Source organism: Solea solea, chromosome 15 (genome assembly GCF_958295425.1).
Source record: "Solea solea chromosome 15, fSolSol10.1, whole genome shotgun sequence".
NCBI classification, from domain to species: Eukaryota; Metazoa; Chordata; class Actinopteri; order Pleuronectiformes; family Soleidae; genus Solea; species Solea solea.
In genome coordinates this window covers 2,127,194-2,145,454 of record NC_081148.1, presented here as the reverse complement: position 1 = coordinate 2,145,454, position 18,261 = coordinate 2,127,194, and the positions used below count along the sequence as shown (strand labels likewise).

The following is an 18,261-nucleotide window of genomic DNA, read 5'->3' as shown; positions in this document are numbered from 1 at the left end:
GAGAGAGAGAGAGAGAGAGAGAGAGAGCAGTGAGGCAGGGGCGAGCAAATACACCCACACATGCAGACAGAGAGAGAGAGAGAGAGAGACAGAGAGAGAGAGAGAGAGACAGAGAGACAGACAGACAGAGAGAGAGACAGAGAATCCCTCCTTCCTCTGATTTGTCCCCCAACTTCACCCTCACTCTTCTTCTCCTCGTCTTCTTATGGTTTTTCCCGCTCTTCTCTTCTTTTATTCCTCCTCTCGTCTTCTCTCCATCCTCTTCTTGTCCTCTCTGTTCAGGACTGTTGCTCGCTCGCTCACTCGCTCGCTCACTCTCTCTCTCTCTCTCTCTCTCTCTCTCAATGCGCATTTTCTTCAGGCAGCAGCCAATCAGGGCACAGTGTAGGGAGCTTGGTCCCGCCCCCTTCTGCCCTGCTCAGCTGTCAATCATGAGGACGACTCACAGACTGAATGTAAATGCAGGCAAGGTGTTCACACACACGCACACACACACACACACGCACAGGCACACACACACACACGCACACGCACACACACGCACACACACGCACGCACACGCACGCACACGCACACACACACGCACACACAGATACGCACATACACACACACACACACACACACGCACACACAGATACCCACATACACACACACACACGCACACACAGATACGCACATACACACACACACGCACACACAGATACGCACATACACACACACACACACACACACACGCACACACAGATACCCACATACACACACACACACGCACACACAGATACGCACATACACACACACACACACACACACACGCACACACAGATACGCACATACACACACACACACGCACACAGATATGCACATACACACACACACACGCACACAGATACGCACATACACACACACACACGCACACAGATACGCACATACACACACACACACGCACACAGATACGCACATACACACACACACGCACACACAGATACGCACATACACACACACGCACACACGTACGAACACACACACTGATATGCACACACACAGACACAGACACACACACACTCAATGACGCTAAACCAAATGACTTAAGAAAAGAAAAATATTAATAATAAATTTTTATACAAAAGAAGTTTTTCCTACATTCAGGTTTTTTGAGTAGTGATTGTGTGTGTGTGTGTGTGTGTGTGTGTGCGTGTGTGCGTGTGCGTGTGTACCTTCAGCAGATCTTTAGGAAAGTCTCTTCCATCATTGAGTCCTTCCAGGTTGGAGACAAACTGATTGCAGGACATTCTCTTCCCCACGTTCTACACGCACACACACACAAAACCAGGTAAATGTTTGTAACTGCACTTCACTACAGAACCTGCTGAGGGCAGCACTGCTCCCATTATCTATTTAATCTGCTGCAACGAGCTAAGCTACATTAGCAGCGATGCTACGTTAGCTCGAGGTCACAGATAAAGACTCACGTTTCCATGGAGATCAGAGTTGAGCAGCATGACGGCACAGGTCAACGTGTGGACACTGTCTGTGAGACACAGAGACAGACAAGTGAGACACAAGGACAACACAAAGACAACCAGACACAGACAGACAGGTACAGACAGACAGACGGGTACAGACACAGACAGGTACAGGCAGAGGTACAGACACAGACAGGTACAGATACAGACAGAAGTACAGACACAGACAAGTACAGACAGAGGTACAGACACAGACAGGTTCAGACAGAGGTACAGACAGGTACAGGCAGAGGTATAGACACAGACCGGTACAGGCAGAGGTACAGACACAGACAGGTACAGATACAGACAGAAGTACAGACACAGACAAGTACAGACAGAGGTACAGACACAGACAGGTTCAGACAGAGGTACAGACAGGTACAGGCAGAGGTATAGACACAGACCGGTACAGAGGTACAGATACAGACAGAAGTACAGATAGAGACAGGTACAGACAGAAGTACAGACACAGACAGAAGTACAGACACAGACTAGTACAGACACATACAGACAGGCTCAGACAGAGGTACGGACACAGACAGGCTCAGACAGAGGTACAGACAGGTACAGACAGAAGTACAGATAGAGACAGGTACAGACAGAAGTACAGACACAGACAGAAGTACAGACACAGACTAGTACAGACACATACAGACAGGCTCAGACAGAGGTACGGACACAGACAGGCTCAGACAGAGGTACAGACAGAGGTACTGACACAGACAGGCTCAGACAGAGGTACAGACAGGTACAGGCAGAGGTACAGACACAGACACAGACAGGTACCTTCAGTGTTGTCAGTACTGTTACACTCTCTGTATCTCTTGGAGAAATGACTCAGCACTCTCTCTCTCTCCTGAGTTTCTCCCATCAGAGCAAACTGGCTGAGGAACAACCTGAAACCATGACACAGCAATTTATTACCTGTTGACAAACCCTGCCCAGGTCACTGTGATTGGCCCGTCTGTGCTCGGGGCTGGAGCTTAGACACAAGGACAGAACTCACCTGAGCGCCTGGTCGATGGTCAGACTGCTGAAGTTAAAGTTTCGCAGATACTCCTGCGCCACCTTCTGACTGAACTCATTACTGCAGGCAGACAAAAGGGGCGGAGTTAAACAGAGCATGTGATCCGTGACTCTCTCAAACACACACACACACACACTGACTTCTTGCTGAGGTGTCGGGCGACGTCAGACTTCCTGAACCCGTCCAGGTGATACAGACGCTTGGCGAGACGTTTGGCCGCCGGCAGGTCGGCCTTCGTGCCGTTAGTCAGGGCGTCGTCGCTGCCGCCGCGCGCTAGTCGCTCCGCTACGTCAGCCTGAGGGTACAGAAGCTCAGGAGGGCAGTTCACCTGTCGCTCTCTACAACACACACACACACACACACACACAGCGGTCCTGAGTGGTCGTGTGACAGTTGGTGAAAAGTGTGAATAAAAACCGGATTTATTATAAAAAAACATTTTCTGTATAAAGTAACAAACAAACAAGTAAAAATATGAATAGTAATTAGTCGTGAATAATGTAACTTTAACTAACCTGAACTAACTAATGATCATTCATGGGAGCTATTGATAATAAGTATTTTTCAGTTTTATTCACGTTGAAGAATTATAATTTAAATTATTGTATAAATAAACTGATAAATCAAAGTTAACTAAATGTTAGTTCATGAAGATTAAGGATCATTTATACAGAGTTTTATTTTTCACTAAACTCATAAAAGATGAATTAATCATAAAGATTAATAAAGTTTCAGAGGATTAAAAACCTGGATTATAACACCTGAGTTAACTATGACTCTAACAGATGCTTTTCAATAATCAATCAATCAATAGAAACACAAACATCAGCAGTGATTCACTCACTGTTTCCATGGTTACGCTGCACACAGGAACCACAACATTTCAAAGTGGTTCATCTGTCTGACGTGAACGTAGCAACGACAACAAACAAACAGAATCTTCCTCATCGTCAGCTGATCACAGATCAATCACTCACCTCATCATCACCGTCGTCGTCTCACTGACCGACGCTAACAATGAAAACCCCAGCGAGACGTCGCAAACAGGAAGTGATGTCATAGTTCATACACGAGAAAGTGGGAAGTGGTCCAACGTCGTCCACTTCCCCTCAACTCCTGATTCCCGTGTGTGTGTGTGTGAGTGTGTGTGTGCATGTATGCGTGTGTGTGTGTGTGTGTGTGTGTGTGTGTGTGTGGTTTACAAACTTGAGTCTAACAGTGAGATAAACACGTGATCATGTTCAGTCAGAAAGTAACATCTTCTAGTTCCTGTGAAAACATTTCAGGAACTTCAGTCCACAAACAAACTGACCACACACCAGACCTGTGACCATGAGTCTGTGGACTCCCCTCCTCTCTGAGTCCACAATGGTTCGGTCCACAGGACCAGAGAGAGTCTTACAGTGACAGTTTAGAGAAGACACAAGAGTCTGAGATCAAAGTGTGAGGAAAATAAAAGTGGAACAAAAATAGGACAAAAAAAGTCTAAGAGAAGAACACACTGTTATTATCCAGGGTGTGTCAATGTGAAGCCACAACAACACACACACACACACACACACGTACACACACACACACACGTACACACACAACACAGACACCACACACAAACACACACACGTACACACACACAACAGACACCACACACAAACACACAGACACACGCACACACACACACACACACGTACACACACACACAACCACACACACAGACACACACACACGTACACACACACACACAGACACACACACAAACATGCACACACACAGACAGACAGACACACACACACAAAAATGCATACTCACAGACACAACACACACACATGCACACACACACACACACTTACTCTCCTCCCACACACACACACACACACACACAAACATAGACACAACACACACGCACACACACACTCACTCTCCCCCCCACACACACACACTCACACACACCTACACGTGCACACACACACACACACAGATGCACACACACACAACACACACACTCACTCTCCCCCCACACACACTTGCACACGCACACACACACTCACTCTCCCCCCCCCCCACACACACACACACACACTTACATGCACACAGACACACACACATGCACACATGCACACACTCTCCCCCCCACACACACACGCACAAACACACACCACATGATCACATATCTCTACAAACACCCTGACATGTTTCTGTTTCTGTGACTGATTTATGATACAAAACAAAAGCTAATGTTAGCATTAGAAACATGTACTTTAATCACATGAACGACAACAATGTAACAAAACATACACACACACACAGTTCGTGTAAAACGTTACCACTGCTAACATTAGCAGCACTGCTATTTCCAGTCATTATGGTGAGTAAACGTTAATGTTAGCCACGTAAATGTCGCATTAACAGTAGCAACAAGCATTTAATTCTAGCAGCGCTAACATTACCAAAGCAGACTGGGACTATGAATGTAATTTAGCAACTGTGCTAACTGCAGCAATTTTACATTCATGCTTTTTGCTAACATGTTGATTCATGTGCTCATTCAATAACTTGAGAGAATAATGAGAGAATTGCTATTAGCATTAACCACATTGCGACATTTATGTGAGAAGCACCTCACAGTCTTAACAAAGTATTAGCATTAGCAGTAGCGCAACATTATTTTTCTTATATCTCAAACCATGGAGACAAGCCAGGGCTAACTTGTTAGCATGCTAACTTCAGCAGTAGTGCTGTAATTTTGTCCACACACACACACACAAACGCTAACAGTTAGCCACATAGTGACAGCGAAAACAACAAAGAGACGTAAACAACCACTAACACTGATGCTAATGCTAATGTTAGCCTCAGACAAGGAGAAGAATTCCATACTTTAAAGCCTTTTTTTTTTTTTTTTTAAATGAATTTGAAAGACTGCAGGTCTCACCTGTACACAGCCGGGTAGGGCGGGGCATACAGGTACCTGTCTTCTAGAGCCCCGCCCCCCCAGCAGAGCAGGTAGCTCGCCATCACTCTGATGCTGTGGCTCCACCCACTCTCAGCCCAGCCTGTGATGTCAGCAGCTGTCAGCGTGGGGGGGGGTTAACCACAGGGGGAACAGAGTGATGTCATTGATGATGTCATCATGATGATGATGATGACATCATCAGGGAGTGTGTGTTTATTCCCTGTGGTGAAAAAGGTCGAGCGTCATCAGCAGCGGCGTCTTCCTTCATATGTTCACTCCTCTACTCCTCCTCTGTTTCTTCTCCTCTGTTTTTCCTCCCGTTTCCCCTCCTCCCGTTTCCCCTCCTCTGTTTTTCCTCCTGTTTCCCCTCCTCTGTTTCTCCTCTTCTTCTTTAAAAAACTTCGCTGTCAGTTTCTCCACGACTTCTCCTCACCACTTTCTCTCGTTTCTCCTCTCCTCAGTCTGCTCTCGTTCATCTGCCGGGTTATTTTCCTCCTGTGAAGGGAAGGAGGTTTGTGTTTCCTCCCTTTTGAACTGGGATGCTCCTCCCCCTCCTCCTCCTCCTCCCTCTGTCCTCTCCTTCCCCTCTTCCTCTCTTTGTCTCCTCTTACCTTCCTCTCCCTCCGCTGACCTTCCTGGAAGTTTCTCTCTTTTCTTCTGTGCAGATTCTTTTCTCCGGAGGCTGAAGTTTCTATTTTATTATCAACATTGTAAAAAGTATTTATGTTAGTGAGACGACTCACTGCCTTCACTGTTATTAGATTTAAATGCATTTTTCATCTATGCTTTCTTTTACTCTTACTTTTTAATGTTAAAAATGAAATTTGAAGAAAACCCCGGGCATTTCTGATAAAGAACAGCATCAATATATTCACTTTGTCGTCTTAAACTAAGGAATGAAACAACTTAATCTGCAGTGAGTGAAAGCATGTCAGAGGTCAGAGGTCACGGCAACTAGACAACAGATGGAAAAGATCCACATGGATGAAGAGGAGGAGGAGGAGGAGGAAGAGGAGGAGGGAAAGATTCCAGAGTTTGTTTCAGGGAGTGGCTTCAGTTTTCTGAGAAGAGTGGGAGGTCTGTCTTTATAAACACTGAATGAATCCAACTGGAATTTCCCTGATAAAACAGTGTATGAGTGTGTGTGTGTGTGTGTGTGTGTGTGTATATCAGGGGCATTTAACTATACTAAAAACACGTGTACAGCGTCTCTACGATGACATCAAACCTCTAACGTGTAAATTCATTCACTTTAAATGGACAGACGGCGTCACGCAGACGCTGCACATGCGTTGTTGCACACACGCCTACGTGACGGGTGCATGACAGGTGAACTACGCCTCAAATACGTGACATGAAGACCACGCGTGACTGTTAATACGGATACAGACACACACTGTGTAGTGTTTGTGGAAATCAAACAGCAAAGGGGTCATTTGTGACGTGCCACGTGTGAACGCAGCGCACGCCTGTGCGCACGCTCGTCTCAATGTACAAATAATGATTGACTTTATTTACAAATACTAATGTTGCATTCTCTGTCATTAAAACATTATAAATATGTGCCTGGTTGTCAGAAGAGACTTCCCCCGTGTATAAAGACGCACATGCCGCTGTTCACCACACAGGTGCTGAAAGGTGACGCATCGCTCACTGTCTATAGGACAAACACATGCAGATGACCAGTGACAGTGTTTTGTAACATCCTCGACCTGCTGCAATAAACGCTTCAGTTCTTTATAAAAAACATGCGTTAATGACACAAAGAAAATGGATTAAAAATACCTGGGGACAAAATTGTTGAGCATAAATAGTGCTGGGGACGTATCTGAGGACGCCTATGGTCCCACCTGTGGTGATGTGGGCATTTAAAGGTGACATAATGCTTGTATCACACATATATGTTAGTTATGGAGGTCTACTTACATATATTAACTTGTTTTCATGGTCACATATATGTTAGTTATGGAGGTCTACTTACATATATTAACTTGTTTTCATGGTCACATATATGTTAGTTATGGAGGTCTACTTACATATATTGTTTTCATGGTCACGTATATGTTAGTTATGGAGGTCTACTTACATATATTAACTTGTTTTCATGGTCACATATATGTTAGTTATGGAGGTCTACTTACATATATTAACTTGTTTTCATGGTCACATATATGTTAGTTATGGAGGTCTACTTACATATATTGTTTTCATGGTCACGTACATGTTAGTTATGGAGGTCTACTTACATATATTAACTTGTTTTCATGGTCACATATATGTTAGTTATGGAGGTCTACTTACATATATTGTTTTCATGGTCACGTATATGTTAGTTATGGAGGTCTACTTACATATATTAACTTGTTTTCATGGTCACATATATGTTAGTTATGGAGGTCTACTTACATATATTAACTTGTTTTCATGGTCACGTATATGTTAGTTATGGAGGTCTACTTACATATATTAACTTGTTTTCATGGTCACATATATGTTAGTTATGGAGGTCTACTTACATATATTGTTTTCATGGTCACGTATATGTTAGTTATGGAGGTCTACTTACATATATTAACTTGTTTTCATGGTCACATATATGTTAGTTATGGAGGTCTACTTACATATATTAACTTGTTTTCATGGTCACGTATATGTTAGTTATGGAGGTCTACTTACATATATTAACTTGTTTTCATGGTCACGTATATGTTAGTTATGGAGGTCTACTTACATATATTAACTTGTTTTCACGGTCACATATATGTTAGTTATGGAGGTCTACTTACATATATTAACTTGTTTTCATGGTCACATATATGTTAGTTATGGAGGTCTACTTACATATATTAACTTGTTTTCACGATCACGTATATGTTAGTTATGGAGGTCTACTTACATATATTAACTTGTTTTCACGGTCACATATATGTGAGTTATGGAGGTCTACTTACATATATTAACTTGTTTTCATGGTCACATATATGTGAGTTATGGAGGTCTACTTACATATATTAACTTGTTTTCATGGTCACATATATGTTAGTTATGGAGGTCTACTTACATATATTAACTTGTCTTCATGGTCACGTATATGTTAGTTATGGAGGTCTACTTACATATATTAACTTGTTTTCATGGTCACGTATATGTTAGTTATGGAGGTCTACTTACATATATTAACTTGTTTTCACGGTCACATATATGTTAGTTATGGAGGTCTACTTACATATATTAACTTGTCTTCACGGTCCCGTATATGTTAGTTATGGAGGTCTACTTACATATATTAACTTGTTTTCACGGTCACGTATATGTTAGTTATGGAGGTCTACTTACATATATTAACTTGTTTTCACGGTCACATATATGTGAGTTATGGAGGTCTACTTACATATATTAACTTGTTTTCATGGTCACATATATGTGAGTTATGGAGGTCTACTTACATATATTAACTTGTTTTCATGGTCACGTATATGTTAGTTATGGAGGTCTACTTACATATATTAACTTGTCTTCATGGTCACGTATATGTTAGTTATGGAGGTCTACTTACATATATTAACTTGTTTTCATGGTCACGTATATGTTAGTTATGGAGGTCTACTAACATATATTAACTTGTTTTCGTGGTCACGTATATGTTAGTTATGGAGGTCTACTTACATATATTAACTTGTTTTCGTGGTCACGTATATGTTAGTTATGGAGGTCTACTTACATATATTAACTTGTTTTCATGGTCACGTATATGTTAGTTATGGAGGTCTACTTACATATATTAACTTGTTTTCATGGTCACATATATGTTAGTTATGGAGGTCTACTTACATATATTAACTTGTTTTCATGGTCACATATATGTTAGTTATGGAGGTCTACTTACATATATTGTTTTCACGGTCACATATATGTTAGTTATGGAGGTCTACTTACATATATTAACTTGTCTTCACGGTCCCGTATATGTTAGTTATGGAGGTCTACTTACATATATTAACTTGTTTTCACGGTCACGTATATGTTAGTTATGGAGGTCTACTTACATATATTAACTTGTTTTCACGGTCACATATATGTGAGTTATGGAGGTCTACTTACATATATTAACTTGTTTTCATGGTCACATATATGTGAGTTATGGAGGTCTACTTACATATATTAACTTGTTTTCATGGTCACGTATATGTTAGTTATGGAGGTCTACTTACATATATTAACTTGTCTTCATGGTCACGTATATGTTAGTTATGGAGGTCTACTTACATATATTAACTTGTTTTCATGGTCACGTATATGTTAGTTATGGAGGTCTACTTACATATATTAACTTGTCTTCATGGTCACGTATATGTTAGTTATGGAGGTCTACTTACATATATTAACTTGTTTTCACGGTCACGTATATGTTAGTTATGGAGGTCTACTTACATATATTAACTTGTTTTCACGGTCACGTATATGTTAGTTATGGAGGTCTACTTACATATATTAACTTGTTTTCACGGTCACGTATATGTTAGTTATGGAGGTCTACTTACATATATTAACTTGTTTTCATGGTCACGTATATGTTAGTTATGGAGGTCTACTTACATATATTAACTTGTTTTCATGGTCACATATATGTTAGTTATGGAGGTCTACTTACATATATTAACTTGTTTTCATGGTCACGTATATGTTAGTTATGGAGGTCTACTTACATATATTAACTTGTTTTCATGGTCACATATATGTTAGTTATGGAGGTCTACTTACATAAATTAACTTGTTTTCATGGTCACATATATGTTAGTTATGGAGGTCTACTTACATATATTAACTTGTTTTCACGGTCACGTATATGTTAGTTATGGAGGTCTACTTACATATATTAACTTGTCTTCACGGTCCCGTATATGTTAGTTATGGAGGTCTACTTACATATATTAACTTGTTTTCACGGTCACGTATATGTTAGTTATGGAGGTCTACTTACATATATTAACTTGTTTTCACGGTCACATATATGTGAGTTATGGAGGTCTACTTACATATATTAACTTGTTTTCATGGTCACATATATGTGAGTTATGGAGGTCTACTTACATATATTAACTTGTTTTCATGGTCACGTATATGTGAGTTATGGAGGTCTGCTTACATATATTAACTTGTTTTCACGGTCACATATATGTTAGTTATGGAGGTCTACTTACATATATTAACTTGTTTTCATGGTCACATATATGTTAGTTATGGAGGTCTACTTACATATATTAACTTGTTTTCATGGTCACGTATATGTTAGTTATGGAGGTCTGCTTACATATATTAACTTGTCTTCATGGTCACGTATATGTTAGTTATGGAGGTCTACTTACATATATTAACTTGTTTTCATGGTCACGTATATGTTAGTTATGGAGGTCTACTTACATATATTAACTTGTCTTCATGGTCACGTATATGTTAGTTATGGAGGTCTACTTACATATATTAACTTGTTTTCACGGTCACGTATATGTTAGTTATGGAGGTCTACTTACATATATTAACTTGTTTTCACGGTCACGTATATGTTAGTTATGGAGGTCTACTTACATATATTAACTTGTTTTCACGGTCACGTATATGTTAGTTATGGAGGTCTACTTACATATATTAACTTGTTTTCATGGTCACGTATATGTTAGTTATGGAGGTCTACTTACATATATTAACTTGTTTTCATGGTCACGTATATGTTAGTTATGGAGGTCTACTTACATATATTAACTTGTTTTCATGGTCACGTATATGTTAGTTATGGAGGTCTACTTACATATATTAACTTGTTTTCATGGTCACGTATATGTTAGTTATGGAGGTCTACTTACATATATTAACTTGTTTTCATGGTCACGTATATGTTAGTTATGGAGGTCTACTTACATATATTAACTTGTTTTCATGGTCACGTATATGTGAGTTATGGAGGTCTACTTACATATATTAACTTGTTTTCATGGTCACGTATATGTTAGTTATGGAGGTCTACTTACATATATTAACTTGTTTTCATGGTCACGTATATGTTAGTTATGGAGGTCTACTTACATATATTAACTTGTTTTCATGGTCACATATATGTTAGTTATGGAGGTCTACTTACATATATTAACTTGTTTTCATGGTCACATATATGTTAGTTATGGAGGTCTACTTACATATATTAACTTGTTTTCATGGTCACATATATGTTAGTTATGGAGGTCCACTTACATATATTAACTTGTTTTCATGGTCACGTATATGTTAGTTATGGAGGTCTACTTACATATATTAACTTGTTTTCATGGTCACATATATGTTAGTTATGGAGGTCTACTTACATATATTAACTTGTCTTCATGGTCACATATATGTTAGTTATGGAGGTCTACTTACATATATTAACTTGTCTTCATGGTCACGTATATGTTAGTTATGGAGGTCTACTTACATATATATTAACTTGTTTTCATGGTCACGTATATGTTAGTTATGGAGGTCTACTTACATATATTAACTTGTTTTCATGGTCACATATATATGTGAGTTATGGAGGTCTACTTACATAAATTAACTTGTTTTCATGGTCACGTATATGTTAGTTATGGAGGTCTACTTACATATATTAACTTGTTTTCACGGTCACATATATGTTAGTCATGGAGGTCTACTTACATATATTAACTTGTTTTCACGGTCACATATATGTTAGTCATGGAGGTCTACTTACATATATTAACTTGTTTTCATGGTCACATATATGTTAGTTATGGAGGTCTACTTACATATATTAACTTGTTTTCATGGTCACATATATGTTAGTTATGGAGGTCTGCTTACATATATTAACTTGTTTTCATGGTTAAAAACCTCCTAATCGCTGCAAATGAGCCGATCAAAATATCTCCTCACTGACGCTCTCGTCAGCCGCGCTGTTTCAGACCAAAACCACACCCCCAGAACGTGGACTGTGTTGTGATTGGCCAGCCAACGAGAGCTTTCCCACTGTCCTGTGATTGGCCCGGTACCTGGAAGTGACGTAATAGATAGGCCAGCTCTCAGATACACAGCTCCCCCTCTGGCACGGTGGATGTTCTGCATCTCAGCAGCTACAACGAGAGTAGTTCTTCTTCTTCTGTGGTTGAATGTACGCAACCGGATGTGCCCGGACTAGTGCCCGCACCGGGAGCTGCTACGGTGGTTAGGATTTCTGATGACGACATCAAACTACGGAAGTGCCGATCCGCTTCGCAGAGCCCAGGAAAACAATACAACACTATTTTCTCAGCAGTGGCTGAACTGTTGTTCTGGGTTTCATAAACGAGGTAATGACGCAGATACACACACAAACGCAGCGTTAATTGGAGCTTCAGGTCTATGTGGGCTTTAATAATTATAGTAAATTATGGTCATAACATTTATACCAGGGATATTTTAAACAGAGGTTTGTAACGTGAATAGAGTAGGATGATAAAGAATATACGTACTGCAGGTTAATAATTGTGCCCCCCCCATGCATTTCATATGCCCCCCTTAAAACTGAGGTCTGGCGACGGGTCTGATCCATGTATTACCAAGAGGTCTATCAGGGACTGAACCATCGCTCAGGCGCCAAACTGAGGAAGAGGCTGTGTGCATTTACGCACGAGGAACACTGGATCATCAGGACCTGACAGTGATTCTACACAGATCAGCTGTTACACAGAGTCTCAGGTTCATACGGGATTGTTGAGAAGAAAGCAGAACTGACAGATGAATCAGAACTGTCAGGATATTTTTATTTTGAAGTAGCTGAAATTATTCCAAAACTTATCACCCGTCACCCTTCATTATTTGGTGTCTGTACGCACGCATGTTTATCAGTCTTTATGCAGCGTAGGCGACGCACGTAGTATAGTGTGCTGGTATAAAATGCCCCGATAGTGTGTGTCCGTGTGTGTGTGTGTGTGTGCGTGCATGTGTGTGTACGATGCTGTTTTTCATTACTGCTCTTAAGTGGAAACAATGAAGTCTGTCTTTAAATTTAAATCAGTATAAACTCTCAGCTTCAGAGGGCGACACGGAAACAGGCTGTCCTCTCATCTCCCCAGTCTCACCCTCTCATTTCCTCACTCTCACCCTCTCATCTCTCCAGTCTCACCCTCTCATTTCCTCAGTCTCACCCTCTCATCTCCTCAGTCTCACCCTCCCATTCCCTTAGTCTCACCCTCTCATCTCCTCACTCTCACCCTCTCATCTCCTCAGTCTCACCCTCTCATTTCCTCACTCTCACCCTCTCATCTCCTCAGTCTCACCCTCCCATTCCCTTAGTCTCACCCTCTCATTTCCTCACTCTCACCCTCTCATCTCCTCAGTCTCACCCTCCCATTCCCTTAGTCTCACCCTCTCATTTCCTCACTCTCACCCTCTCATCTCCTCAGTCTCACCCTCCCATTCCCTTAGTCTCACCCTCTCATCTCCTCACTCTCACCCTCTCATCTCCTCAGTCTCACCCTCCCATTCCCTTAGTCTCACCCTCTCATCTCCTCACTCTCACCCTCTCATCTCCTCAGTCTCACCCTCTCATTTCCTCACTCTCACCCTCTCATCTCCTCAGTCTCACCCTCCCATTTCCTCAGTCTCATCCTCTCATCTCCCCAATCTCACCCACTCATTTCCTCAGTCTCATCCTCTCATCTCGTCAGTCTCACCCTCTCATTTCCTCAGTTTCATCCTCTTATCTCCCCAATCTCACCCACTCATTTCCTCAGTCTCATCCTCTCATCTCGTCAGTCTCACCCTCCCATCTCGTCAGTCTCACCCTCCCATTTCCTCAGTCTCATCCTCTCATCTCCCCAGTCTCACCCTCTAATTTCCTCAGTCTCATCCTCTCATCTCTTCAGTCACATCCTCTCATCTCCCCAGTCTCACCCTCTCATTTCCTCAGTCTTATCCTCTCATCTCCCCAATCTCACCCTCTCATTTCCTCAGTCTCATCCTCTCATCTCGTCAGTCTCACCCTCCCATTTCCTCAGTTTCATCCTCTCATCTCCCCAGTCTCACCCTCCCATTTCCTCAGTCTCATCCTCTCATCTCCCCAGTCTCACCCTCCCATTACCTCAGTCTCATCCTCTCATCTTTAAGTCTGGCCATATTGTTTCATGTTGTCAAGACGTCATCTCACCCTCTCATCAGATCACATTACATGTCATTTAGCAGACGCTTTTATCCAAAGCGACTTACAATGGAATTGAGTACAGTCAGGTAGGGGTGGAGTCGAACTTGCGACCATTGCGACCATGATGTCTTTCGCACACAGGGTACTGGTCTTAAACACTGAACCACTCCACCTCAGACCTCAGATCTCCTCATTGTCTCATCTCATTTTATCATCACTGTGTCCTCCTTTCACCATCTCATCCAATTGTCTCAAACTTGTGATGTCATTTTCCCGTCATCCTGTCACCTCTTCATCGTGTCTCTTGTATTCATGTCTTCATCATCCTCTAACATGAGCTGCTGCTTTTCAAACATCAAACTGATTCTGATAAAATTGTCTAAAAGTTCAATGAGGTTTGGTTTAACACACACACACACACACACACACACACACACACAGATCTGACTGTGTTTACGTCACATACACTATAATTAAACTCATGTGTTGTCTGACAGACTGGGCGTGTGCTCTGCTCTCTCTCACACACACACACACACACACACAGACACACACACACACAGTAGCCTTTCCCAGTATATCTCTGGCGCCCTCACATGGCTGAATCTTGTCACTACAGCAGGTTTCATTCATCCACGTCTGATGGGAAATAAGTTTAAATCAAGTAAAGAAGGAAAAAGTGACGACGACAACAACAACAACAACAACAACAACAACAGAGACACAGACTGGTTTCAGCTGGAGTCAACTCATCTGACCAATCACAGACAAGCATCAGTGGACAGGACTCATGACACAGCAGAATAAGAAAAGAAGCTACGACAAAAACACGCCATCATCTACAGCAGGGGTCTCAAAGTGGCGGCCCGGGGGCCACATGTGGCCCTCCAATCGATTTCATGTGGCCCTCCAAACAATATCAAGTTGTAACGAGTCATTTCTATATGTTTTTATTTTTAAATGAATAGATTCATTTTGCATCATAAATGTTTTTTTTATTGCTGCCTATTAAAACAACCACTTACATTTTGAAATAATCCAATCTAATCCAACTTTCTTTGTAAAGCACTTTAAAACAAACACAGTGGACCAAAGTGCTGTGGATAATAATGGATAAAAGACAGAAAAGCTCACATGAGGCAATAGTGTACATATAAAAAATGGAATTAATACGACATATTGATGATATGAGCTCATAACGTCCACCGCAACTGTTGCTTTTTTTTTTTTTTTTTTTACTTGACTGGCCCCCGACTGACCAGACGAGACCGTCAGTGGCCCACAGGTCATTTGAGTTTGAGACACCTGATCTACAACCTACAACCAACAATAAACAACAACAAAAAACCACCGACCTACAACCAACACAAACAACCACAAACAAAACAAACCATGACAAAAACAACACTTCAGGCAACAAGTATGTAAAGGTTGCATGTTCAAATCCACATCAGGGTCAAAATTCTTGGACCCCTATTGTTCATATTGCAAACAAGTGCGGAAACAGAGAGCCACCAAAAACTATACTTCACTCCTGTGAAGTAACAACACACGTCCTACAACAAACAACCAAACGTCCGACTGTCGCACTTCTCACTTTAAATGAAGCCAAACTGCATTGTGGGTCCTTTGTTCAAATATACCAACACAGACAATCAAGTTACTTACATGAAAACAAACAAACATCCAACAGACAAATCTGAGGGACCGTGGAAGAGTGTCTGAACCTGTTCGTCCTGGACATCGGTCGTGACTCACCTGGGGCTGCTGTGGAGCGAAGGTGCAGAGTTGGTCTTTCTGAAACCGTCTTTGTTGGAGCGACGCCACGAGTCCTTCTCTGACCTGGTCCGCACCGGAGGGCTGGACATTTCTTTGGCCCCGCCCCGGAGCCCGCCCACTAAGGCGCTGAGGGCGATTTCGGAACGCGATGTCTCAGAGGAAGCGGCTGGATCTGGACGGGCCAGCGGGGCGAAGCTCAGCTCGATAATCTGTTTGGCACCATCACAAATTTGACTCTGCAACACACGAACGAGACGATGTGACCATGTGACTCATCAGAACCATGTGACTCATGTGACTCATCAGAACCATGTGACTCTCCTACCTGGATCTCCGGGGTGAGGGTCGGTAAGTCAAAGGTGAACACAGATGTGGATCCAGAGGTCAATAGGTCAACACTGTCCAGGCTGCTGTACGAGGTTCCTTTGGCGCGGTGAGACTCCATGATGTTTTCAAAATGGCGGCTGAAGGAATCCATGTTGCTATCCGAGGGCAGGCGAGGGCTGCCAATAGAGATCGGAGACTTGAGGCCACTGTTGACGTCGCAGGACACCTCTGACGACCTGGGAAAAAAAATCTTTTTTAAGGCCTTGCCTAACAAAATCAGTCAGTTTCTGGTGTTTGTCTCACAGTTAGACAGACAGCAGGACACATGCTTAAAAACAGGATTGATCAGTGGAAAGTGTCTCACCCCTTCAGCAGCAGACTGAAAACCTCGTCTTCTTCTTTGGCGGCTCGTTGTCTCTGTTTGTCTCCCAGCATCCTGACACTGGCCCAGCTGACCACTCCTTCCTCCTCATCCTCTTCCTCCTCCTCGTCCTCGTCCTCGTCCTCATCTCCCTCCCTCCCTCCACCTGTACGAGGTTTTGGGGAGACCTCAGTCGGATTGAAGCTGCAGTTTCCCAGAACGCTGCGGTGGCTGCCAAAGGCTGAGTCCACCTCCACCTCCACCTCCTCTGCCTCCGCCCGCATCACCTACACAACAATAATCATCAATCACCATCAGTAATCGTACAAATCACACATGAACACTGAGATACGTCCAGGTGAAGCCACACCACCTCGTCCAGGTCGGTCTCCCTGTAGCAGCGCAGCGGAACCGCGTCCAGATCCGTCTCAGAGTATTTAATGGTGCGGCGGATGACGCCAGTCTTGGGGTTGACACCTCGGAGGTTTGGACTAACCAGCTCCACCTCAATCTGTTGCACTTTATGATGCGACAGCTTCCGTTCTTCGCCTTCCCGCCCCCTCCTCTGATTGGCTGGCTTCCAGTGTGAGGAGGAGGAGGAGGAGGAGGAACAGGGAGGGGTGGGGCTGGGTGAGCCGCTGGTGGGTGAGGTATCTGCCAGGAATAAAGATGAATATTAATGATGAAGTCTTCAAGGTGTACCTCAGGGCTCTATTACAGATCCTTTACTGATAACTGGGGATAACATGATATGATAATACCAGTTTCTTCCTGACAACTCTCCCATTTATCCAGGCTTGGGACCGGCACAGGTACATGGGACATGGCCCCCCAGTGGCTGGGGTCAATTTAGAGTGTCCAGTCAACAATGAGCAATGGGGATTGGGTACCTTGTGCCAGTTCAGGGGACTTGAACTGACAACTCTTCGGTCACAAGTCAAGTTCTCTTTACAGAACAAAAGCTGCCCAGGAACAGGAAGTGAATAGTGTTTGTTTATGTGTGTGTGTGTAGTGACACTGTGTTCCAGTTGATGCTAAGCTCCAGCTAATTGGCTTAGAAGAAGACTGGAGCTGGAGAAGCTGTTTGTTTACTGTAATGAATAAGACACTGATTTTGTTGGTTTTTATTTTCTGTGAAAT

At 42.4% G+C, this 18,261-nt stretch overlaps 1 protein-coding gene across 3 annotated transcripts in view; it reads right to left on the bottom strand.

The window, feature by feature from the left end:
* psda (pleckstrin and Sec7 domain containing a) overlaps positions 1–18,261 on the bottom strand; it is a 33,007-nt gene that overhangs the window by 9,981 nt on the left and 4,765 nt on the right. For 2 of the 3 annotated variants that reach the window (XM_058650956.1, XM_058650955.1), the window contains exons 4-12: positions 17,495–17,775; positions 17,125–17,408; positions 16,759–16,996; positions 16,413–16,669; positions 2,673–2,870; positions 2,512–2,592; positions 2,292–2,401; positions 1,470–1,528; positions 1,215–1,304 (exon numbers count right to left, since the gene is read on the bottom strand). In XM_058650956.1, the coding sequence (XP_058506939.1) occupies positions 1,215–1,304; positions 1,470–1,528; positions 2,292–2,401; positions 2,512–2,592; positions 2,673–2,870; positions 16,413–16,669; positions 16,759–16,996; positions 17,125–17,408; positions 17,495–17,775 (1,598 nt within the window). Of the gene's footprint in view, positions 1–1,214; positions 1,305–1,469; positions 1,529–2,291; positions 2,402–2,511; positions 2,593–2,672; positions 2,871–5,461; positions 6,045–16,412; positions 16,670–16,758; positions 16,997–17,124; positions 17,409–17,494; positions 17,776–18,261 lie in introns of those variants that run through there. The other variant, XM_058650957.1, reaches the window with a different exon arrangement.